This window comes from Cherax quadricarinatus, chromosome 3 (genome assembly GCF_038502225.1).
Source record: "Cherax quadricarinatus isolate ZL_2023a chromosome 3, ASM3850222v1, whole genome shotgun sequence".
NCBI lineage: Eukaryota > Metazoa > Arthropoda > Malacostraca > Decapoda > Parastacidae > Cherax > Cherax quadricarinatus.
This window is the reverse complement of record NC_091294.1, coordinates 59,493,588-59,521,064: the sequence shown is the minus strand read 5'-3', so window position 1 is coordinate 59,521,064 and position 27,477 is coordinate 59,493,588. Positions and strand designations below refer to the sequence as shown.

Here is a 27,477-nt window from a genome sequence, read left to right as displayed (position 1 = left end):
AATGTTCATACTTACTGATGACTAGGAACCTTTGTTGTTAATACTGTAAATTACTGGAATACTTTCTAGGGTCAGAAAATCCCCATTCATCTCTTTCTTTAGGAAATTTTTAAAATACCTTTTATTGTCGACATAGTTAATTATTGTTTTCTAATGTGGTCTTTAATTAAGTACAGGAAGATTAAAAATTTTGACGTATCATTCGTGTCTTGTTAGTAACTATTATTGTAGCCTAGAATATATTGTAGCCTAGTATATATTGTAGCCTAGTATATATTGTAGCCTAGTATATATTGTAGCCTAGTATATATTGTAGCCTAGAATATATTGTAGCCTAGTATATATTGTAGCCTAGTGTATATATTGTAGCCTAGTATATATTGTAGCCTAGTATATATTGTAGCCTAGTATATATTGTAGCCTAGTGTATATATTGTAGCCTAGTGTATATATTGTAGCCTAGTATATATTGTAGCCTAGTATATATTGTAGCCTAGTATATATTGTAGCCTAGTATATATTGTAGCCTAGTATATATTGTAGCCTAGTATATATTGTAGCCTAGTATATATTGTAGCCTAGTATATATTGTAGCCTAGTATATATTGTAGCCTAGTATATATTGTAGCCTAGTATATATTGTAGCCTAGTATATTGTAGCCTAGTATATATTGTAGCCTAGTATATATTGTAGCCTAGTATATATTGTAGCCTAGTATATATTGTAGCCTAGTATATATTGTAGCCTAGTATATATTGTAGCCTAGTATATATTGTAGCCTAGTATATATTGTAGCCTAGTATATATTGTAGCCTAGTATATATTGTAGCCTAGTATATATTGTAGCCTAGTATATATTGTAGCCTAGTATATATTGTAGCCTAGTATATATTGTAGCCTAGTATATATTGTAGCCTAGTATATATTGTAGCCTAGTATATATTGTAGCCTAGTATATATTGTAGCCTAGTATATATTGTAGCCTAGTATATATTGTAGCCTAGTATATATTGTAGCCTAGTATATATTGTAGCCTAGTATATATTGTAGCCTAGTATATATTGTAGCCTAGTATATATTGTAGCCTAGTATATATTGTAGCCTAGTATATATTGTAGCCTAGTATATATTGTAGCCTAGTATATATTGTAGCCTAGTATATATTGTAGCCTAGTATATATTGTAGCCTAGTATATATTGTAGCCTAGTATATATTGTAGCCTAGTATATATTGTAGCCTAGTATATATTGTAGCCTAGTATATATTGTAGCCTAGTATATATTGTAGCCTAGTATATATTGTAGCCTAGTATATATTGTAGCCTAGTATATATTGTAGCCTAGTATATATTGTAGCCTAGTATATAAAATCTTTTTACAAAATATTATCATGTTTGTTTAATTATGTGGAACGAAAGACAAAGATATATTTCAGATGTCTTTAATTTCTCAGGCTTATTTAGGGTTATTTTCTTGACCTGCTGGATCTTCGTTGGCTACACATCTCTATGAATATTTTCAGTGTGTGTCTTTCTGTCTTTGGTCTTTCTCCAGTGATTGAATCTTCATCCTTCCTAATTCCAGCCTTAGCAGGCTTGCCTCATTTTCGTGATCTTTCACTCTTACTAGCATCTACCTTGTTTCCTTTAATTTCCTCTATAAATTTTCTATATCATGTTTTGTCTCCTTACACTTTCTCACTAGTTCATCAGTTATTCTTATCTCCCTGTCTTCCAGCATCATCGGTCAGACATCAATGGTAAGTTCCCCTCTGGTCTCATCTTTTTACTCCATTCATTTCATCAACCCTGCGATACATCTTCCTGGTTGTCGTCTCTATATTCTTCACTGATCTCTTCCTACCACAGCTGTCGATGATTTTCCTGTAATTCCCTCATCCTACCTAACAATTCTTGTTTTTTTCTATAAATATAGGTTTCTCTGGGTGACCCAGTATTAGAGTAGGATTTAGGATATGTATATGTTACTCATGTATATGTACTCACTTGTATGTGGTTGCAGGGGTCAATTTACAGCTCTTGGACCCTCCCCTCTTCGCTAGTCGCTACTATGTGTCTCTCCATGTTCCAAAAGCTTAATTGTACCTCTTCTTACGTATGTATCCTGCCTCTATTACATCACTCTCCAGATTGTTCCATTTCCTGATAACTCTGTGAGTGAAGAAATACTTCCTAACATCCCTGTGACTCATCTGAGTTTTCAACATCCAGTTGTGACCCCTTGTTGCTGTGTACCATCTCTGAAACATTCTATCCCTGTCCACCTTGTCAATTCCTCTCAGTATTTCAAACGTCGTTATCATATCCCCCCTGGCCCTCCTAGCCTCCATTGTCGTCAGGTTGATTTCCCTTCACATCTCAAAGGACATACCCCTGAGCTCCGGGACTAGTCTTGTTGCAAATCTTTACACTTTCTATAATTTCTTGACGTGTTTGACCAGGTATGCATTCCATACTGGTGCTGCATATTCTAGTATGGCCTGACGTACACGGTGTAGTGTCTTGAACCACTGCTAACTTATGTGTCGAAACGCTATTCTTAGGTTTGCCAGGCACCCATATGCTGCAGCAGTTATTTGATTGATGTGAGTCTCCGATGTGCTCGGTATGATACTCACCCCAAGATCCTTTTCCCTGAGGTCTGCAGCAGTCTGCGGTGTTTGATCTTTCCCAGTCTTCATGATTTTGCACTTGCTGGCGTTAAACTCCAGGAGCCATTTCCTGGACCAGGTTTGCAGCCTGTCCAGATCCCTTTGTAATCCTACCTGAACTTCGTCCGATTGAATTCTCCTCATTAGCTTCATATCATCAATAAACAGGGACACATCTGAATCTATTTTTCTGTCATGTCACTCACATTTACCATATTGCTCCAATAGCAGTTTCTTCACATCCTCCTCGGTTTGTTCACTGCGTCCAGTACTTGCTGGTGCACACTAGCACCTCGGTCTGCTGGACGCCTCGCTGTCTCCACTGTGAATACCTCCCTGAATCGTGAGCTGAACCCTATATATACTTCCTGGTCGTTCGCTGTGAGTGCCCCTCCTTCCTGATGTGGCTGTACACACGTGTGTGTGTGTGTGTGTGTGTGTGTGTGTGTGTGTGTGTACTCACCTGTTTGTTGTTGCAGTCGTCGAGTCACAGCTACTTGTTCCGCATTTTTGCTAGTAGCTACTAGATCCACTCTCCCTGCTCCAAGAGCTTTATCATACCTTGTGTATGTAGGTGTGTGCGTACGTGCGTGCATGCACAGCTCAGCTGTGTTAACCTTTGGGCTGTTAAAGTTCTTCTAGTATGTATGTTCTAGTACGCACCTTTCCCCTATCTAGGATGTTGAACCCTACTGGCTAATTACTAGTACACACAAAGTCTAGCTAACATTTTACCTGCCCAGACGCCCTGTCTGTTGTTACTACCAAATACTGTTCCTTATTGATTGCTAATAACTATATTTCTGAGTCTCAAGATCCTCTAAGGATGACTAACCCCTAACTTACAGCTATGGCAGATACCTGGAGCTATTGAAGTGAAAATTGCAGCAACAAAATAGGTGATACTTGCACATCTGGCAGCACAGTGGTGGTCGTAGCGGCTGATTCCTGCCAATTTCTATGCCACCCATTTACGACTCACTTTGTACTCTACAGTATTAACTTCACTCGTCACCCTAAGGTTTTCACTTTTGTGTCCAGATATTCACAATTTGTTCCTTATTTTATGCCACAAACCTACCAGTTGGCAACACCACAATGATGCCTGAGACTGCTATTGCTTCCTCTAACTTTTTTTTTTTGTTTTTGTTTGTATTATTTTCACTCGCTGTATAAATTTTATACTTCTCATTCACTAACCTGTCATTGCACTTACCTTTCTGATTTTGGAGTCACTACTTATCCTGTTGTTATTTGTATGTTCATGACGACTAGTGGCAACAGCGGTGCTCCTCTGGAAGGTCTGCTTGGTTCCTCACTGTTTCTAGCAAATATTGCCACTCTCAAATTTCTGATCAAACTGTGATCATCTCCCTCACCTTCCTGTCTTGTTTTCTTGCTTGTCAGTACGTTCACTGACCCTGTCACGAGGGCTGACTTATGCTGGATATTCAACAGGCCCCAAAACACTACACTTCAGGAGAGCGTCTGTGTGTACTCACCTAGTTGTGGTTGCAGGGGTCGAGTCATAGCTCCTGGCCCCGCCTCTTCACTGGTCACCACTAGGTCACTCTCCCTGAACCATGAACTTTATCATACCCCTGCTTAAAGCTATGTATGAATCCTGCCTCCACTACATCGCTTCCCAAACTAGTCCACTTACTGACTACTCTGTGGCTGAATAAATACTTCCTAACATTCCTGTGATTCATCTGTGTCTTCAACTTCTAACAGTGTCCCCTTGTTGCTGAGTCCCATCTCTGGAACATCCTGTCTTTGTCCACCTTGTCAATTCCTCTCAGTATTTTGTATGTCGCTATCATGTCCCCTCTATCTCTCCTGTCCTCCAGTGTCGCCAGGTCGATTTCCCTTAACCTCTCCTCGTAGGACATACCCCTTAGCTCTGGGACTAGTCTTGTTGCAAACCTTTGCACTTTCTCTTGTTTCTTTACGTGCTTTGCTAGGTTTGAGTTCCAAACTGGTGCTGCATACTCCAATATGGGCCTAACGTACACAGTGTGCAGGGTCCTGAACGATTCCTTATTAAGATGTCGGAATGCTCTTCTGAGGTTTGCTAGGCGCCCATATGCTGCAGCAGTTATTTGGTTGATGTGCGCCTCAGGAGATGTGCCTGGTGTTATACTCACCCCAAGATATTTTTCCTTGAGTATGGTTTGCAGTATCTGCCCCCCTAGACTGTGCTCCGTCTGCGGTCTTCTTTGCCATTCCCCAATCTTCATGACTTTGCACTTGGTGGGGTTGAACTATAGGACCCAGTTGCTGGATCAGGCCTGCAGCCTGTCCAGATCCTTTTGTAGTTATGCCTGGTCCTCGTCCGATTGAATTCTTCTCATCAACTTCACATCATCTGCAAACAGGGACACTTCGGCGTCTATTCCTTCCGTCATGTCGTTCACAAATACCAGAAACAGCACCGGTCCTAGGACTGACCCCTCTGGAGCCCCACTTGTCACAGGCGCCCACTCTGATACCTCGCCACGTACCATGACTCGCTGCTGTCGTCCTGACAGGAATTCCCTGATCCATTGTAGTGCCTTCCGTATTATCCTTGCCTGGTCCTCTAGCTTTTCACTGATCACTTGTGTGAAACTGTGTCAAACGCCTTCTTACAGTCCAAGAAAATGCAACCTACCCGCCCCTCTCTTTCTTGTCTTACTGTTGTTACCCTGTCATAGAACTCCAGTAGGTTTGTGACACAGGGTTTCCTGTCCCTGAAACCATGTTGGCTGTTGCTGATAAGCTCATTCCTTTCTCGGTGTTCCACCACTCTTCTCCTGATAATCTTCTCCATGACTGTCTGTCTCCTTTTTTAAAAATTTGGACTACATTTGCTGGCTGTGTGTGTGTGTGTGTGTGTGTGTGTGTGTGTGTGTGTGTGTGTGTGTGTGTGTGTGTGTGTGTGTGTGTGTGTGTGTTTGTGTGTGTGTGTGTGTGTGTGTGTGTGTGTGTTTGTGTGTGTGTGTGTGTGTGTGTGTGTGTGTGTGTGTGTGTGTGTGTGTGTGTGTGTGTGTGTGTGTGTGTGTGTGTGTGTGTGTGTGTGTGTGTGTTGAAAATTGTGTAATCACGAAGCATAACACTGAAAGGTTCAAATGGATTCTTCATAGAAGACACTGTAAGTTACAAGAGGTGAATGCTGAACATTACGAGGTGTTTACATAGAGATTATGATAAGTTGCTGACGGTGACCTCTCCCACAGTGACCATCCCTCCCCTACTGGAGTTGCAGCCCTCCAAGGAGGAGGTGTTGTTCACAGTGAACCACGACCCAGACCAAGCCCCGGACCCCTTCACACTGCCCTGCCGTGCTGATGCTCTACCTGAACCCAGGTCAGTTACTAAGGTTCACCCTCAGACTGCCCTGCCGTGCTGACGCTCTCCCTGAACCCAGGTCAGTTACTAAGGTTCACCTTCAACTTGTCATGAGTGTGGTGGGCTCTTCATCCAGGGAATTTGAGCTACCATCCCCTTCCTTCTCATCCAGTGTAATTGCCTCATATACATTATTCATGGAAATAAACAGAAGACTGGAAGAGGACTCGAACAGGGAGGGACAGGGACAGAGAAGGGAACAGGAAATGTCCCCAGGCATACCAGTACCCATAGCCAGAAAGGCTGAATATTAGAGCATCAGAAAAAGCCCACAAGCACTTTAGGCTACTTTGGATTATATTATGGCAGGTAATTGGAACAAGCCTGTCTTAGTGCTGGGGGTAATGACATTAGGAAGGGCTGGAGAGAGGAGCTGCTGGATAAGTACAGGTCAGCCATAGAAGTAGTTAGGTCTAAGGGAGGGATCAAAGTCATATGTAGCATCTTGCCTAGAAAGGGAGTGGGCAATGAATGGATGTCTAGGGCAATTGATATAAACTGCTGGCTAGACAGGTACTGCAAGGAACTTGCAATCCCATTCATTGATAACTGGGACCTATTCTTTGGCAAACGTGATATGTATGCAAGGGATGGGGTTCATCTCTCTGGGGTTGGAGTGGTTGCATTAGCCAATTCAATTGAGAGGGTAATTCATGACTTGTCTGGGAATTTAAACTGATAGATTATAGAGGAATGGGTGTTTGTGGGAAACAATCAGGCTGCAGCATTAGGGTTAAAAACAGCAGTTATTACCCGGATACCTCAGGGATATGTTTAAAAGACAATATTCAAAATAAAGTTGCTAGTAAAGGCAAATTAGTTGATCAACAAACAAAAAGAGATAGTAGAGGTCAGCGAGTGACTAGCTCCCTTAAGGTTTACTATACAAATAGTAGGAGTCTAAGAAATAAGATAGATGAGCAAAGATTACTTGCAAGTGTAGGTAATATAGATATTATTGGTATAACAGAGACCTGGTTCAACTTGAAAGATAGAGAAATGCCTTCTGAATGCAACATACAGGGTTATAAACTACTCCACACTGATATGGTCAACAGGAAGCGTGGTGGAGTGGCGATGTATGTCAGAGAAAATTTAAATTGTTGTCTTAGACATGATATAAGATTAGAAACATCGAACACAGAATCTGTTTGGCTACAGTTTCTCGAGGGACGTTACAAATTAATTTTGGGTGTGATTTATAGGCCCCCAAACCTTGATAGGGAGGGCAGTAAGCTGTTATGGGACGAAATTCATAAGGCATCTAGATATGAAAATGTTGTGATAATCGGAAATTTTAGCTACACAAATTGATTGGCACAATTTGACAGGAAATCTTAAATCTAGTGACTTTCTTGATACGGTTCAGGATTGCTTTTTAGAACAGGTTGTGACAGAACCAACTAGAGGAAACAATTTGCTTGACTTGGTTCTTGCCAACAAAGATTCACTAATTAATAATCTTGAGGTTAATGATGAGCTTGGGGAAAGTGATCACAAATCACTTAGTTTTAATATATCATGGAATTACCCAGATAACTGCAATCAAATCTGTCCCAGATTTTCGCTTGGCCGACTTCATGGGACTGCAAAATTACCTGGGTGGGCTAAATTGGGATGTCCTGACTCTGGGTCAGGTAGGTGATCTTGGTTGCCAATATGACGTTTTTCAGAGCATAGTTCTAGCTGCCCAGACAACTTTTGTTCCAAGTAGGGAAATTAGATCTGACAAAAATGATCCCAAATGGATGAGCAATAGATTAAAACATCTCATTGGTCAAAAGAGAGTCATATATAGGCATATCAAAAGAGGGGATGGGCAGTAAGAAATCAATATATTCAATTAAAGAGAGAAATAAAGAAAGGAATTAGAAAAGCAAAAAGGGATTATGAGGCTAAGGTCGCAAGGGATTCAGACTAACCCAAAAGGGTTCTTTCAGGTATACAGAAGTAAGATTAGGGACAAGATTGGCCCACTTAAGAGTAACTCTGGTCAGATCACTGACAGTGATAAGGATATGTGTGAAATTCTCAATACCTACTTCCTCTCAGTTTTCACCCAGGAAAACACTAGCGATATTCCTGAAATAATAGATTATGTAGAACAGGATGATAATAAACTATGTACAATTGCAGTAACTAGTGACATGATCCTCAGACAAATAGAGAAACTAAAACCTAACAAATCCCCAGACCCTGATGAACTGTTTGCAAGGGTGTTAAAGGAATGTAAAGAGGAACTTAGCATACCTTTAGATAATCTTTTTAACATATCACTACAAACTGGCATGGTGCCTGATAAGTGGAAAATGGGAAATGTAATACCTATTTACAAGGCAGGTGACAGGTCCTTGGCTTCGAACTACAGACCAATAATTATGCCTTACCTTCATAGTGGGAAAATTTATGGAATCAATAATTGCCGAAGCAATTTGTAGCCATCTTGACAGGCACAGATTGATTAATGAATCTCAACACTATTTTACAAAGGAGCGTTCCTGTCTTACGAATTTACTAACTTTTTTCACTAATCTGTTTGAGGAGGTAGATCATGGTAATGAATATGATATTGTGTATATGGACTTCCGTAAGGGTTTCGATAGAGTTCCACACCAGAGGCTATTGAGGAAACTTAAGGCACACGGAATAGGGGAAGAAATTTTTCTTGGGTAGAGGCATGGCTGTCAAATAGACAGCAGAGAGTTTGCATAAATGGCGAGAAATCAGAATGGGGGCACGTCACAAGCGGTGACATAGATGAGGGAATAAATAGCGACATAAGTAAATTTGCTGATAACACCAAAATAGGCCGTCCAATTCATTCTAATGAGGACACTAGAGCACTCCAGGATGATTTGAATAGACTGATGCAATGGTCGGAGATGTGGCAGATGCAGTTTAATATTGACAAATGCAAAGTTCTAAATGTTGGACAGTTAAATAACCATGCCACATATAAACTAAATAATGTAGATCTTAATACTACTGATTGCGAGAAGGATTTAGGAGTTCTGGTTAGCAGTAATCTAAAACCAAGACAACAGTGCATTAGTGTTCGCAATAAAGCTAACAGAATTCTTGGCTTCATATCTAGAAGTATAAATAACAGAAGTCCTCAGGTTGTTCTTCAACTCTATATATCCTTGGTTAGGCCTCATTTAGACTATGCTGCTCAGTTCTGCTCACCGTATTACGGAATGGATATAAATGCTCTGGAAAACGTACAGAGGTGGATGACAAAGATGATCCCATGTATTAGAAATCTTCCCTATGAGGATAGACTGAGGGCCCTGGATCTGCACTCTCTGGAAAGGCGTAGAATTAGGGGAGATATGATCGAGGTGTATAAATGGAAAACAGGAATAAATAAAGGGGATGTAAATAGCGTGCTGAAAATTTGCAGCCAAGACAGGACTCGCAGCAATGGTTTCAAGTTGGAAAATTCAGATTCAGGAAGGATATAGGAAAGCACTGGTTTGGTAATAGAGTTGTGGATGAGTGGAACAAACTCCCGAGTACAGTTATTCAGGCTAAAACGTTGTGTAGTTTTAAAAATAGGTTAGATAAATACATGAGTGGGTGTGGGTGGGTGTGAGTTGAACCTGACTAGCTTGTGCTGCTGGGTCTGGTGCAGTGCTCCATCCTTGAGTGGAGGTGACCAGACTGGGTGGGTCATTGGGTTAATCCGGGGGGTGGGTCACTGGGCTTATCCGGGGGAGGGGTCATGGACTGCTCCGCATGGGTCAGTAGGCCTGTTGCAGTGTTCCTTCTTTATTATGTTCTTACAATGTCAGTGCTTGTGGGCTTTTTCTAATACTATAATATTCAGTCTTTCTGGCTATGGGTATTGGTATACCTGAGGACATTTCCTGTTCCCTTCTCTGTTTCTCCCGCACTCCAGTGAAGACGTCCCATGGGATCGTATTTGCTTGGACATCCTCCTCTTTGCTGCAACTTTGCAAGGCTAGAGCTATCATTCTACTCCCCCCGTGGTTGTTTTGCATATATATATATATATATATATATATATATATATATATATATATATATATATATATATATATATTTTTTTTTTTATTTTATTTTATTATCACACCGGCCGATTCCCACCAAGGCAGGGTGGCCCGAAAAAGAAAAACTTTCACCATCATTCACTCCATCACTGTCTTGCCAGAAGGGTGCTTTACACTACAGTTTTTAAACTGCAACATTAACACCCCTCCTTCAGAGTGCAGGCACTGTACTTCCCATCTCCAGGACTCAAGTCCGGCCTGCCGGTTTCCCTGAATCCCTTCATAAATGTTACTTTGCTCACACTCCAACAGCACGTCAAGTATTAAAAACCATTTGTCTCCATTCACTCCTATCAAACACGCTCACGCATGCCTGCTGGAAGTCCAAGCCCCTCGCACACAAAACCTCCTTTACCCCCTCCCTCCAACCCTTCCTAGGCCGACCCCTACCCCGCCTTCCTTCCACTACAGACTGATACACTCTTGAAGTCATTCTGTTTCGCTCCATTCTCTCTACATGTCCGAACCACCTCAACAACCCTTCCTCAGCCCTCTGGACAACAGTTTTGGTAATCCCGCACCTCCTCCTAACTTCCAAACTACGAATTCTCTGCATTATATTCACACCACACATTGCCCTCAGACATGACATCTCCACTGCCTCCAGCCTTCTCCTCGCTGCAACATTCATCACCCACGCTTCACACCCATATAAGAGCGTTGGTAAAACTATACTCTCATACATTCCCCTCTTTGCCTCCAAGGACAAAGTTCTTTGTCTCCACAGACTCCTAAGTGCACCACTCACTCTTTTTCCCTCATCAATTCTATGATTCACCTCATCTTTCATAGACCCATCTGCTGACACGTCCACTCCCAAATATCTGAATACGTTCACCTCCTCCATACTCTCTCCCTCCAATCTGATATTCAATCTTTCATCACCTAATCTTTTTGTTATCCTCATAACCTTACTCTTTCCTGTATTCACCTTTAATTTTCTTCTTTTGCACACCCTACCAAATTCATCCACCAATCTCTGCAACTTCTCTTCAGAATCTCCCAAGAGCACAGTGTCATCAGCAAAGAGCAGCTGTGACAACTCCCACTTTGTGTGTGATTCTTTATCTTTTAACTCCACGCCTCTTGCCAAGACCCTCGCATTTACTTCTCTTACAACCCCATCTATAAATATATTAAACAACCACGGTGACATCACACATCCTTGTCTAAGGATATATATATATATATATATATATATATATATATATATATATATATATATATATATATATATATATATATATATATATATATATATATATATATATATATATATATATATATATATATATAATCAACTTGCACATAAGTAAAAGGTTATAAAAGGTATTACCTGGGTAGCAAGTAATAGCTTTTATAACCTTTCATTCATGTTCAAGTTGATTGTTGTACCACGTAGCAGTACTATTACTACAACTAACTTTATTACTACTACCACCACTAGTCTTACACTTCACTCTGAGCCTATATATGCCCTCTGTGTCCATATATTGTTTATAACGGCTTGACAAAGTTCCTGGAGAGCGAAACGTTGCCACAATAAAAATGTCACATTAGTTGCAGTTGTGTCCTTGTACCTAACATATTGTTGGTAATTGTACCAACATTAATATTAATTAATTACAAATTTGCAACTAACTTGTCTGACGGAAAATTAGATAAAAATACAACCGCTGCTCTAGATTTCCGTCTCCTAACATGATGAAACTTGTATAATTTAGTGGATTTTTTATTTCTATGATGAAACAAAATATTCCCAAGTGTCCTCAAAGACTTTTTAAACTTCGTGAAAATCTTAATAATTTGCTAAGTCAGGTAAAATAAATGCAGAAGTAATTCTGAAAGAAACTGATTACCAAGGTAAAATGAATAAACTTTTAGGTGATACAGATATTTATACGTAACTTAGACTCAGTTGTAACTTGAATAAAATAATAAAATAACTACTGAAAGACTAAGATAAACAGATTAAAAAATTATAACCATCAGCCCATCTTTACCATATATGTTTAGAGTAATAAACACACACACCAGGTAACCCAGGAAATCCCATAATTACCTCCATAGGTTCAGTTTTGTATAAATTATCTAAATGGCTGGTAGATAGGTTGAGCCCAATTGTTGGCAAAATTTCTAATTTTAATGTTAAAATTATATTGATTTAGTTGATAAATTAAGTACCATGATTGATTTGGAAATAAATGGTATAATATACCGACACAATAATGTGATCCTTTATTGGCAATATTCGGGTGATCTTCTCAGTCGCAACATCAACATCAGGAACAAGAAACTCTCTAGCCTGGACGTAGTTTCCCTATTCAGCAAAGTACCTACTACACAACCCATCGATCTCTTATGCAGGAAAATTGACGATTCACTTGATCTTCCTATTCCAGCCAGCAATTTCATCGACCTTGTTGAACTATGTCTTGGCTTTACGTGTTTCTCTTTCGAAAATGACCTCTTTCAGCAGACTTTCGGACTACCCATGGGTTCGCCACTTAGTGTCATCCTGGCGAACCTATACATGAAACATCTGGAAGCCGAGCGTTTTTCCACTATTATTCCCTCTTCTGTCACCTGGCTCCGTTATGTTGACGATATTCTCATCATAACTCCCAGACGCTTCAACGTTCAAACTCTCCAACACAAGCTCAACCAGGTCGAGCCCTCAATCCAGTTCACACTTGAAGAAGTCGACAATACTCTTCCTTTCCTTGATGTTCTTCTCTGCAAAGCTGACCATGAACTTCGTTTTAAAGTCTATCGAAAACCTACCAATCAACACGATCTTTTCCACTTCTACTCTCACAACGACACCAAAACTAAACGTGGTGTAAGTTCCTTGAGGAGGAATGCTCTCTTATTGAACAAGCATTTTCTAAACTCCACTATCCTCGTCACTTCATCAGAGACTGCAGACGGCGGGCATTAAACATCTTCAAAACACCCAGAGAAGACACTGCCGAGAAGAGATACATAGTCCTCCCCACCAACTCCATTACCAAACACGTTTCCAACATCTTTTCCAGTACCTCATTCCAAGTATCTACCTCCACATCCACTACCGTCAAGGAATTACCAGTAATAGACAGGACAAGCTTCATTCCTCTGCAGGGGTATACACAATCCCTTGTAGTGACTGCAGCAAATTATACGTCGTGAAACATCCAGAGACCTCCAAACACGTATTTCAGAACACCAGTACGCAGGCAGATCTGACGATCCAAGGAATGGCTGTGCTCAACACCGAAATTCACACAACCATTTAATCAACTACAGAAACGCAAGACTTATCGCCAGAGAAGACAACACTCAATACCGAAGAATCCTGGAATCATCACTTATCTGTATATCCAACAACTTCAACCAGAACAACGGCTTCTATAACATAGCTGAACCTCTTGCCAAGAAACTTCTTCATCGTTATCCCACACAAGAACATAAGAATGAAGGAACACTGCAGAAGGTCTACTCATATACTTATCCAATATCTTTTTAAAGCTACCCAAGGTAGATTGTCACATGTAGCATTCTCCACCTGACCCAGCATTCTCATCCTATAAATACTCACGTATCTTTCACCTAGGTAGATCTGTTTGTGACTTGATAAAGTCCACTGTGTGGGTGAAACGTTATCAATAAAGGATCACATTATACTGCTTAATTGTTTATATTTCCACTACGACTGATTTAAATAATTACAGTATTGTTAGTTTTTATATTACTTCTTTGTTTACAAAAGTTTCGGTTGATGATTTATTAAGTTTCCTATCTGAAGAACTCGGCATTTACGATTTACCATTGCCAGTATCTACAATCATTGATCTTATTAAACTCTGTATTGGTGATGAAAAGTTTGTATTTAATGATGAGTTTTGCACTCATAAGTTTGGTATGGCAATGGGAAATCCTCTCTCACCTGTGCTTAGCAATTTGTGCATGGAATATTTGTGCATGGAATATCCTTCCCAGCAGAGCTAAGTGGAACAGATATGTTGATGATGTTTTGTGTCTATTGAATATAAACTATTTCCTTGTTGAATTAATTTAGTTCATTCCATAAATTTTACTGGTAACTATGAACAAAATAGCTCATTCCATTTTTAAATGTCTTAATTATTAAGGGTAATCATTATTTTAAATTCAAAATAATACAGAAAACCAACAAATAACTGTTCCTATGTACACTATTATTCTTCACATCAAGATAAAGTTAAACTTTCTGTTTTCTCATCCATGCTTTTGAGAGTTTTGTTTATTTGTAGCCCAAAGTTCATAGATGAATTTATGAAATAGCTAATGATCTAAGCCACACGTGGATAGTATCCAACTCTTGATTCGAATCTTGCTTAGGGACATTAATAATAATAATAATAATAATAATAATAATAATAATAATAATAATAATAATAATAAAAATAATAATAATAATAATAACAGTGTAATAAAGTTGGTAGAATTACTGACAATATGTAAAGTAAAAGGACGCAAGTGCAACTAATGTGACATTTTATTGTGGCAACGTTTCGCTCTCCAGGAGCTTTATCAAAGCTTGACAAAGATCCTGGAGAACGAAACGTTGCCGCAGTAAAATGTCACATTAGTTGCACTTGTGTCCTTTTACTTTACAATAATAATAATAATAATAATAATAATAATAATAATAATAATAATAATAATAATAATAATAATAATAATAATAACAACAACAACAACAACAATGACACTTATTACACCCTGTGTGATGTCTCTTTATTGACTTACAGCATCTTTATTTTCATATTACAATGACTCTCACTGCATGTTTTATGAAAATGATCAAATTATTGACTTTCAAATGGGCACTGAATTCACCATTGTAAGCACTGTGGAATGATATTCTTGTTTTAACTACTGATGCAGTGATGAGGTACCTACCTGTCTGATGTGCTGTTAGTTTAAGTTATACCTCTCTAGCAGTTACTTCCAGTTCAGTACTAACGTCACTCACTCTTGCAGTTACTACTGGCTGAAGGACGGAGAGAAGTATGACCTGGATGACGAGGAAGAGGAACATGGAAGAGTGGAGATGGTGGAGGGAGAGGGAAGCCTGGTGTTCCATGATCCACGCCCCGAGGATCAAGGTCTCTACAATACTCTACTCAATACTGTATTCCATTCTGCATACTATACCTATCATTGTTCCACTATCCAACACTCTACGCAACACTGTGTTCCGTCTACAACACACGCTACTCTACACTGTGTTTCACTCTACAGCACTCTATTCAACAATGTGTTCCACTACAAAACTGCACAACATTGTGTTCCACTGTACAACACACCACCCAACACTGTGTTCCACTCTACAACACTGACATTGTGTTGTTAAACCTCTACGACACACTCTACCCAACATTGTGTTCCACTCTACAACACACTCTACCCAACATTGTGTTCCACTCTACAACACACTCTACCCAACATTGTGTTCCACTGTACAACACACTCTACCCAACATTGTGTTCCAGTCTACAACACACTCTACCCAACATTGTGTTCCACTCTACAACACACTCTACCCAACATTGTGTTCCACTCTACAACACACTCTACCCAACATTGTGTTCCACTCTACAACACACTCTACCCAACATTGTGTTCCACTCTACAACACACTCTACCCAACATTGTGTTCCACTCTACAACACACTCTACCCAACATTGTGTTCCACTCTACAACACACTCTACCCAACATTGTGTTCCACTCTACAACACACTCTACCCAACATTGTGTTCCACTCTACAACACACTCTACCCAACAATGTGTTCCACTCTACAACACACTCTACCCAACATTGTGTTCCACTCTACAACACACTCTACCCAACATTGTGTTCCACTCTACAACACACTCTACCCAACATTGTGTTCCACTCTACAACACACTCTACCCAACAATGTGTTCCACTCTACAACACACACTACCCAACATTGTGTTCCACTCTACAACACACTCTACCCAATAATGTGTTCCACTCTACAACACACTCTACCCAACAATGTGTTCCACTCTACAACACACTCTACCCAACAATGTGTTCCACTCTACAACACACACTACCCAACATTGTGTTCCACTCTACAACACACTCTACCCAACAATGTGTTCCACTCTACAACACACTCTACCCAACAATGTGTTCCACTCTACAACACACTCTACCCAACAATGTGTTCCACTCTACAACACACACTACCCAACATTGTGTTCCACTCTACAACACACTCTACCCAACAATGTGTTCCACTCTACAACACACTCTACCCAACAATGTGTTCCACTCTACAACACACTCTACCCAACTCTCTGGAATAGAAATGTGTAAATGTGTGGGGACCTGATGGTCGCCACACACCTTACAATGTACTACACTCTACAATACACTCTACCTTACAGTGTACTACACTCTACAATACACTCTACCTTACAATGTACTCCACTCTACAATACACTCTACCTTACAATGTACTCCACTCTACAATACACTCTAAGAACATAAGAACATAAGAACATAAGAAAGAAAGGAACACTGCAACAGTCCTACTGGCCTATGCGAGGCAGCTCCAATTCTCCCACCGGCTTAAGCCAATGCCTTGACCTAGTGAGGTCAGACACGACCTAGCAGCACAAGCTAGTCAGGTCCAACTCACACCCACCCACACCCACTCATGTATTTATCCAACCTATTTTTAAAACTACACAACATCATAGCGTCTATAACTGTACTCGGGAGTATATTCCACTCATCCACAACTCTATTACCAAACCAGTGCTTTCCTATATCCTTCCTGAATTTGATTTTTTTTTCAATTTAAAGCCATTGCTGCGAGTCCTGTCTATGTTAGATATTTTTTTGCACGCTATTTACATCCCCTTTATTAATTCCTGTTTTCCATTTATACACCTCAATCATATCCCCCCCTAATTCTGCGCCTTTCTAGAGAGTGCAGATTCAGGACCCTCAGTCTATCCTCATAGGGAAGATTTCTGATACATGGGATCAACTTTGTCATCCTCCTCTGTACGTTTTCCAGAGCATTTATATCCATTCTGTAATACGGTGACCAGAACTGAGCAGCATAATCTAAATGAGGCCTAACCAAAGATATATAGAGTTGAAGAACAACCTGAGGACTTCTATTATTTATACTTGTTGCTATGAAGCCAAGGATTCTCTTAGCTTTATTGTGAACACTATGCACTGTAGTCTTGGTTTTAGATTACTACTAACCAGAACTCCTAAATCCTTTTCGCAATGCGTAATATTAAGATCTACATTATTTAGTTTATATGTGGCATGGTTATTTTCCTATCCAACATTTAGAACTTTGCATTTGTCTATATTAAACTGCATCTGCCACTTCTCCGACCACTGCATCAGTCTATTCAAATCATCCTGGAGTGCTCTAATGTCCTCATTAGAATGAATTGGACGGCCTATTCTGGTGTCATCAGCAAATTTGCTTATGTCGCTATTTATTCCCTCATCTATGCCGTTTATGTAGATTGTGAGCAAGGGGCCCAACACTAACCCCTGTGGAACACCGCTTGTGACGTGCCCCCATTCTGATTTCTCCCCATTTACGAAAACTCTCCGCTGCCTATTCGTCAACCATGCCTCAACCCAGGAAAAAATTTCTCCTCTTATTCCGTGTGCCTTAAGTTTCCTCAATAGCCTCTGATGTTTAACTCTGTCGAAAGCCTTACTGAAGTCCATATACACAATATCATATTCAATACCATGATCTACCTCATCAAATACCTTAGCGAAGAAAGTTAGTAAATTCGTAAGACAGGAACGCCCCTTTGTAAAACCGTGCTGAAATTCATTAATCAGTTTATGCCTGTCAAGATGGCTACGAATTGCTTCAGCAATTATTGATTCCATAAATTTTCCCACTATGGAGGTAAGGCTTATTGGTCTATAGTTCGAAGCTAAGGAACTGTCACCTGCCTTGTAAATAGGTATTACATTTGCTATTTTCCACTTGTCAGGCACTATGCCAGTTTGTAGTGATATGTTGAAAAGAATACCCAAAGGTATTCTAAGTTCCTCTTTACATTCCTTTAACACCCTTGCAAACAGTTCATCAGGGCCTGGGGATGCGTTAGGTTTTAATTTCTCTATTTGTCTGAGGACCATGTCACTAGTTACCGCAATCGTACATAGTTTATTGTCATCCTGTTCTACATAATCTATGATTTCTGGAATTTCGCCAGTATCTTCTTGAATAAAAACTGTGAGGAAGTAGGAATTGAAAACATCACACATATCCTTATCACTGTCAGTGATCTGACCTGAGTTACTCTTAAGTGGTGCTATCTTGTCCCTAATCTTATTTCTGTATACCTGAAAGAACCCTTTTGGGTTAGTCTTTGAATCCCTTGCGACCTTAGCCTCATAATCCCTTTTTGCTTTACTTATTCCTTTTTTTTATTTCTATCTTTAATTGAATACATTGATTTCTAAACTGCCCATCCCTTATTTTGATACGCCTATATATGCCTCTCTTTTGACCAATGAGATGTTTTAATCTATAGTTCATCAATTTGGGATCATTTTTGTTAGATTTAATTTCCCTACTCGGAACAAAAGTTGTCTGGGCAGCTAGAACTATGCTCTGTAAAACGTCATATTGGCAACCAAGATCACCTACCTGACCCATAGTCAGGACATCCCAGTTTAGCCCACCCAGGTAATTTTTCAGTCCCGTGAAATCGGCCAAGCGAAAATCTGGGACAGAGATTTGTTTGCAGTTATCAGGGTAACTCCATGATATATTGACTGTAAGTAATTTGCGATCACTTTCCCCAAGCTCATCATTAACCTCAAGATTATTAACTAGCGATTCTTTTTTGGCAAGAACCAAGTCAAGTAGATTGTTTCCTCTAGTTGGTTCTGTCACAAGTTGTTTTAAAAAGCAATCCTGAACCGTATCAAGAAAGTCACTAGACTCAAAATTTCCTGTCACATTGTTCCAATCAATTTGTGCAAAGTTAAAATCTCCCATTAACACAACATTTTCATATCTAGACGCCTTATGAATTTTGTCCCATAACAGCTGACTGCACTCTCTATCTAGGTTTGAGGGCCTATAAATCACACCCAAAGTTAACTTTTGACGACCCTCGAGAAACTGTAGCCAAACAGATTCTGTGTCCGATGTTTCTAATCTTATATCTTGTCTACCACAACAATTTAAATTTTCTCTGACATACATCGCCACTGCACCACCCTTCCTGTTGACCCTATCAGTGTGGAATAGTTTATAACCCTGTATGTTGCATTCAGAAGGCATTTCTTTATCTTTCAGGTTGAACCAGGTCTCTGTCATAGCAATAATATCTATATTACCTGTACCTGCAAGTAATCTTAGCTAATCTTTCTTATTTCTTAGACCCCTACTATTTGTATAGAAAACCTTAAAGGAGCTAGTCACTCGTTGCCCTCTACTATCTCTCTTTGTTTGTTGATCAATTGATTTGCCTTTACTAGCAACTTTATTTTGTACATTGTCATTTAAACATATCCCTGAGGTATCCTGGTTATATCTGCTGTTTTCAACCCTAGTACTGCAGCCTGATTGCTTCCAACAGACATCCATACCTCTACAATCTATCAGTTTAAAGTCCTAGGCAAGTCGTCAATGACCCCCTCAATGGAATTGGCTAATGCAACCACTCCAGCCCTAGAGAGATGAACCCCGTCCCTTGCATACATATCATGCTTGCTATAGAATTTGTAGATGATTGGTTCACAGAACCGACATGTTGATAAATTAGACACATGTGCAACTCTTAATTGAGATACCCAAGAGTTGCACATGTGTATAGAATTTGTCCCAGTTATCAATGAATGGGATTACAAGTTCCTTGCAGCACCTGTCTAGCCAGAAATTTTTAAAAATTGTCCTAGACATCCATTCAATGCCCACTTCCCTTCTAGGCAAGATGCTACATATGACTGGGATCCCTCCCTTAGACCTGACTACTTCTATGGCTGACGTGTACTTATCCAGCAGCTCCTGTCTCCTGCCAGTCCCGATGTCATTTCCACCAGCACTAATACACTCTACCTAACACTGTACTTCACTCTACAGCACACTCTAACCAATACTATAGTCAACTCTACAATGCACTCTGCATAACACTATTCCACTCTACAATACACTCTACATAACTCTACTCCACTCTTCAACACATTCTACCTAACACTGTACTCCACTCTACAATACACTCTACCTAACCCTGTACTCAACTCTACAACACAGTCTGCCCAACACTGTTCCCCACTCTACAATACACTCTACCTAACACTGTACTTCACTCTACAACACACTCTGCCCAACACTGTACTCCAGTCTACAATACACTCTTCCTAACACTGTACGCCACTCTACAATACGCTCTCCCTAACACTGTACTCTACTCTGCAACACACTCTGCCCAACAATGTACCGACTCTACAATACACTCTGCCTCACATTGTACTCCACTCTATAATACACTCTATCTAACACTACTCCACTCTACAACACACTCTACCTAACACTGTACTCCACTCTACAACACAGTGTACCCAATAATATACTCCACTCTACAATACACTTTACCTAACACTACTATACTCTACAAGACTTGGCAGACGATGCACCATCCCCCCAATGAAAAGCAGGGGTGTCACTAGCACGTTAAGAGACCATACAATAAGTGTCAGGGGCCCGAGACTGTTCAACTGCCTCCCAGCATACATAAGGGGGATTACCAACAGACCCCTGGCAGTCTTCAAGCTGGCACTGGACAAGCACCTAAAGTCGGTTCCTGACCAGCCGGGCTGTGGCTCGTACGTTGGTTTGCGTGCAGCCAGCAGCAACAGCCTGGTTGATCAGGCTCTGATCCACCAGGAGGCCTGGTCACAGACCGGGCCGCGGGGGCGTTGACCCCCGGAACTCTCTCCAGGTAAACTCCAGGTAAACAACACATTCTATCTAATACTGTACTCCACTCTACAATACACTCTGCCTAACACTGTACTCCACTCTACAACACACTGCCTAACACTGTACTCCACTCTACAACACACTGCCTAACACTGTACTCCACTCTACAACACACTCTGCCCAACAGTGTACTCCACTCTACAACACACTGCCTAACACTGTACTCCACTCTACAACACACTCTGCCCAACAGTGTACTCCACTCTACAACACACTGCCTAACACTGTACTCCACTCTACAACACACTCTGCCTAACACTGTACCCCACTCTACAACACACTCTGCCTAACACTGTACAACACTTTACAATACACTCTACCTAACTATACTCCACTCTGCAACACACTCTACCCAACACTGTTTCACTCTACAACACTCTCTGCCCAACACTGTACTCCACTCTACAACACATTCTACCTAACACTGTACTCCTCACTACAACACACTCTACCCAATAATATACTCCACTCTACAATACACTACCTAACACTACTCCATTCTACAACACACTCTACCTAACACTGTACCCCACTCTACAATACACTCTGCCTAACACTGTACCCCTCTCTACAATACACTCTACCTAATACTACTCCACTCTACAACACACTCTAAGTATCGCTACTCCGCTCTACAACGCACTCTACCTGACACTGCTCCACTCTACGATACACTCTACCTAACACTGTGCTCTACGCTTCAACACACTCTACCTAGCACTGTACCCCTCTCTACAGTACAGTATACCGAACATTAGCCCTCTCTATAACATACTCTACCTTACAGGATACCCCACTATACAATACTCTCTACCTAACACTGTGCTTTGCTCTACAACACTCTTCTTAACACTGTACTCCACTGTACAATACACTCTACCTAACTCTGTACTCAACTCTACAACACACTATGCCCAACACTGTACCCCACTCTTCAATACACTCTTCCCAACACTGTTTCACTCTACAGTACACTTTGCCCAGCACTGTACTAAACTATTCAATACACTCTATCTAACACTACTCCACTCAACAACACACTCTACCTAACACTGTACCCCACTCTTCAACACAGTGTACAGAATAATATACTCCACTCTACAATACACTCTACCTAACACTACTCCACTCTACAACACTTTCTGCCTAACACTGTACTCCACTCTACAATACACTCTGCTTAGCACTGTATTCCACTCTACAATACACTCTACCTAATAGTACTCCACTCTACAATACACTCTACCTAACACTACTCCACTCTACAACACTTTCTACCTAACACTATACTCCACTCTACAATACACTCTGCTTAACATTGTACTCCACTCTACAACACACTCTGCCCAACACTGTACCCCACTCTACTATGCACTCTGCCTAACACTGTATTTCACTCTAAAATACACTCTACTTAATAGTACTCCACTCTACAATACACTCTGCTTAACACTACTCCAGTCTTCAATACCCTCTGCCTAACACTGTACTCCACTATACAATACACTCTGCCTAACACTGTACTCCACTCTACAGTACACCCTATCTAACACTCCTCCTCTATACAACACACTCTAAGTAACACTACTCTGCTCTACAACACAATCTACCTAACACTACTTTACTCTACAATACACTCTACCTAACACTGTACTCAACTCTTCAACACACTCTTCCTAGCACTGTACCCCTCTCTACAGTACACTATACCGAACATTACTACACTCTACAACATACTCTACATAACAAGATACGCCCACTCTACAATACTCTCTACCTAACACTGTACTTTGCTCAACAACACTCTACTTAACACTAATCCCCTTACAACACACTCTGCCTAACTCTGTACTCCACTCTACTGTACACTCTACCTACAGTGCACTCCACTCTACAACACACTCTATCCAACACTGCTCTCCACTCTACAATACACTCTACCTAACACTGTTCTCCACTATACAACGCACTCTACATAACACTGTACTCCACTCTACAAAACACTCTACCTAATACTGTACTCCATTCTACAACACACTCTGCCCAACACTCTACAACACACTCTACTCACCACCGTGCTCCACTCTACAACACACTCTGAGTAACACTATACTCCGCTCTACAACACACTCTGCCCGACACTGTATTCCACTCTACAACACTGCCCAATACTTTACTACACTCTTCAACACACTCTGCCCGACACTATACTCAACTCTACAATACACTCTGCCCGACACTGTACTCCATTCTACAAATACCTTCTACCTAACACTGCCCTCCACTGTACAACACGCACTACCCAACTCTGTACTCCATTCTACAACACACTCTTCACAACACTGTACTTAACTCCTCAACACACTCTGCTGAACTGTGTACTCCACTCCACAACACACTCTGTCCAACACTGTACCCTACTCTACAACACACTCTGCCCAGCACAGTACTCCACTCACCATTCCACGGGTTGGGTTAGAAGCCGCCATCAGAGACTCTGAAGGGTCCCGTGGTATGGTTTGTTTGTATTCGTGTCACTACGATTTCGTGAGTCAGTGTTGTCTACTCTACAACACAGTATCCATCACTTCTACTAAAACAAATTACCTAACACTGTGCTCCACTACAACACTGCTAACACTGTCTTCCGCTTCAACACTACCTACCACTGCGTTTCACTACAACGCTACCTACCACTGCGTTCCACTACAACGCTACCTACCACTGCGTTCCACTACAACGCTACCTACCACTGCGTTCCACTACAACGCTACCTACCACTGCGTTCCACTACAACGCTACCTACCACTGCGTTCCACTACAACGCTACCTACCACTGCGTTCCACTACAACGCTACCTACCACTGCGTTCCGCACAACAACATCTACATTGTAACTTATAAAGAATTATGTCGTATATGTTCAAGAATAGTACGTATGTGGATCATTTTGTATCCTGGTATACTGTAGCCTTGTTACTAGGTCCAACATTACACAGTGTATCCTGGTATACTGTAGCCTTGTTACTAGGTCCAACATTACACAGTGTATCCTGGTATACTGTAGCCTTGTTACTAGGTCCAACATTACACAGTGTATCCTGGTATACTGTAGCCTTGTTACTAGGTCCAACATTACACAGTGTATCCTGGTATACTGTAGCCTTGTTACTAGGTCCAACATTACACAGTGTATCCTGGTATACTGTAGCCTAGTTATTAGGTCCAACATTACACAGTGTATCCTGGTATACTGTAGCCTTGTTACTAGGTCCAACATTACACAGTGTATCCTGGTATACTGTAGCCTTGTTACTAGGTCCAACATTACACAGTGTATCCTGGTATACTGTAGCCTTGTTACTAGGTCCAACATTACACAGTGTATCCTGGTATACTGTAGCCTTGTTACTAGGTCCAACATTACACAGTGTATCCTGGTATACTGTAGCCTTGTTACTAGGTCCAACATTACACAGTGTATCCTGGTATACTGTAGCCTTGTTACTAGGTCCAACATTACACAGTGTATCCTGGTATACTGAAGCCTTGTTACTAGGTCCAACATTACACAGTGTATCCTGGCATACTGTTGCCTTGTTACTAGGTCCAACATTACACAGTGTATCCTGGTATACTGTAGCCTTGTTACTAGGTCCAACATTACACAGTGTATCCTGGTATACTGTAGCCTTGTTACTAGGTCCAACATTACACAGTGTATCCTGGTATACTGTAGCCTTGTTACTAGGTCCAACATTACACAGTGTATCCTGGTATACTGTAGCCTTGTTACTAGGTCCAACATTACACAGTGTATCCTGGTATACTGTAGCCTTGTTACTAGGTTCAACATTACACAGTGTATCCTGGTATACTGTAGCCTTGTTACTAGGTCCAACATTACACAGTGTATCCTGGTATACTGTAGCCTTGTTACTAGGTCCAACATTACACAGTGTATCCTGGTATACTGTAGCGTTGTTACTAGGTCCAACATTACACAGTGTATCCTGGTATACTGTACCTTTGTTACTAGTTCCAACATTACACAGTGTATCCTGGTATACTGTAGCCTTGTTACTATGTCCAACATTAGTGTAGTATACTGTCCTTGTTACTAGGTCCAACATTACACAGTGTATCCTGGTATACTGTAGCCTTGTTACTAGGTCCAACATTACACAGTGTATCCTGGTATACTGTAGCCTTGTTACTAGGTCCAACATTACACAGTGTATTCTGGTATACTGTAGCCTTGTTACTAGGTTCAACATTACAGTGTATCCTGTTATACTGTAGCCTTGTTACTAGGTCCAACATTACACAGTGTATCCTAGTATACTGTAGCCTTGTTACTAGGTCCAACATTACACAGTGTATTCTGGTATACTGTAGCCTTGTTACTAGGTCCAACATTACACAGTGTATCCTGGTATACTGTAGCCTTGTTACTAGGTCCAACATTACACAGTGTATCCTGGTATACTGTAGCCTTGTTACTAGGTCCAACATTACACAGTGTATCCTGGTATACTGTAGCCTTGTTACTAGGTCCAACATTACACAGTGTATCCTGGTATACTGTAGCCTTGTTACTAGGTCCAACATTACACAGTGTATCCTGGTATACTGTAGCCTTGTTACTAGGTCCAACATTACACAGTGTATCCTGGTATACTGTAGCCTTGTTACTAGGTCCAACATTACACAGTGTATCCTGGTATACAGTAGCCTTGTTACTAGGTCCAACATTACACAGTGTATCCTGGTATACTGTAGCCTTGTTACTAGGTCCAACATTACACAGTGTATCCTGGTATACTGTAGCCTTGTTACTAGGTCCAACATTACACAGTGTATCCTGGTATACTGTAGCCTTGTTACTAGGTCCAACATTACGCAGTGTATCCTGGTATACTGTAGCCTTGTTACTTGGTCCAACATTACACAGTGTATCCTGGTATACTGTAGCCTTGTTACTAGGTCGAACATTACACAGTGTATCCTGGTATACTGTAGCCTTCTTACTAGGTCCAACATTACACAGTGTATCCTGGTATACTGTAGCCTTGTTACTAGGTCCAACGTTACACAGTGTATCCTGGTATACCGTAGCCTTTTTACTAGGTCCAACATTACACAGTGTATCCTGGTACACTGTAGCCTAGTTACTTGGTCCAACATTACACAGTGTATCCTGGTATACTGTAGCCTTGTTACTAGGTCCAACATTACCCAGTGTATCCTGGTATACTGTAGCCTTGTTACTGGGTCCAACATTACACAGTGTATCCTGGTATACTGTAGCCTTGTTACTAGGTCCAACATTACACAGTGTATCCTGGTATACTGTAGCCTTGTTACTAGGTCCAACATTACACAGTGTATCCTGGTATACTGTAGCCTTGTTACTAGGTCCAACATTACACAGTGTATCCTGGTATACTGTCCAACATTAACCTTGTTACTAGGTCCAACATTACACAGTGTATCCTGGTATACTGTAGCCTTGTTACTAGGTCCAACATTACACAGTGTATCCTGGTATACTGTAGCCTTGTTACTAGGTCCAACATTACACAGTGTATCCTGGTATACTGTAGCCTTGTTACTAGGTCCAACATTACACAGTGTATCCTGGTATACTGTAGCCTTGTTACTAGGTCCAACATTACACAGTGTATCCTGGTATACTGTAGCCTTGTTACTAGGTCCAACATTACACAGTGTATCCTGGTATACTGTAGCCTTGTTACTAGGTCCAACATTACACAGTGTATCCTGGTATACTGTAGCCTTGTTACTAGGTCCAACATTACACAGTGTATCCTGGTATACTGTAGCCTTGTTACTAGGTCCAACATTACACAGTGTATCCTGGTATACTGTAGCCTTGTTACTAGGTCCAACCTTACACAGTGTATCTTGGTATACTGTAGCCTTGTTACTAGGTCCAACATTACACAGTGTATCCTGGTATACTGTAGCCTTGTTACTAGGTCCAACATTACACTGTGTATCCTGGTATACTGTATCCTTGTTACTAGGTCCAGCCTTACACAGTGTATCCTGGTATACTGTAGCCTTGTTACTAGGTCCAACATTACACAGTGTATCCTGGTATAATGTAGCCTTGTTACTAGGTCCAACATTACACAGTGTATCCTGGTATACTGTAGCCTTGTTACTAGGTCCAACATTACACAGTGTATCCTGGTATACTGTAGCCTTGTTACTAGGTCCAACATTACACAGTGTATCCTGGTATACTGTAGCCTTGTTACTA

The 27,477-nt window shown here is 40.7% G+C and overlaps 1 protein-coding gene across 1 annotated transcript in view; it reads left to right on the top strand.

Moving 5' to 3' along the window:
* LOC128706178 (neuroglian) overlaps positions 1-27,477 on the top strand; it is a gene marked incomplete in the record, with an annotated part of 1,637,481 nt that overhangs the window by 1,471,594 nt on the left and 138,410 nt on the right. The window contains 2 exon segments of the mRNA XM_070093335.1: positions 5,891-6,020; positions 15,143-15,267. Coding sequence (XP_069949436.1) covers positions 5,891-6,020; positions 15,143-15,267 — 255 coding nt within the window.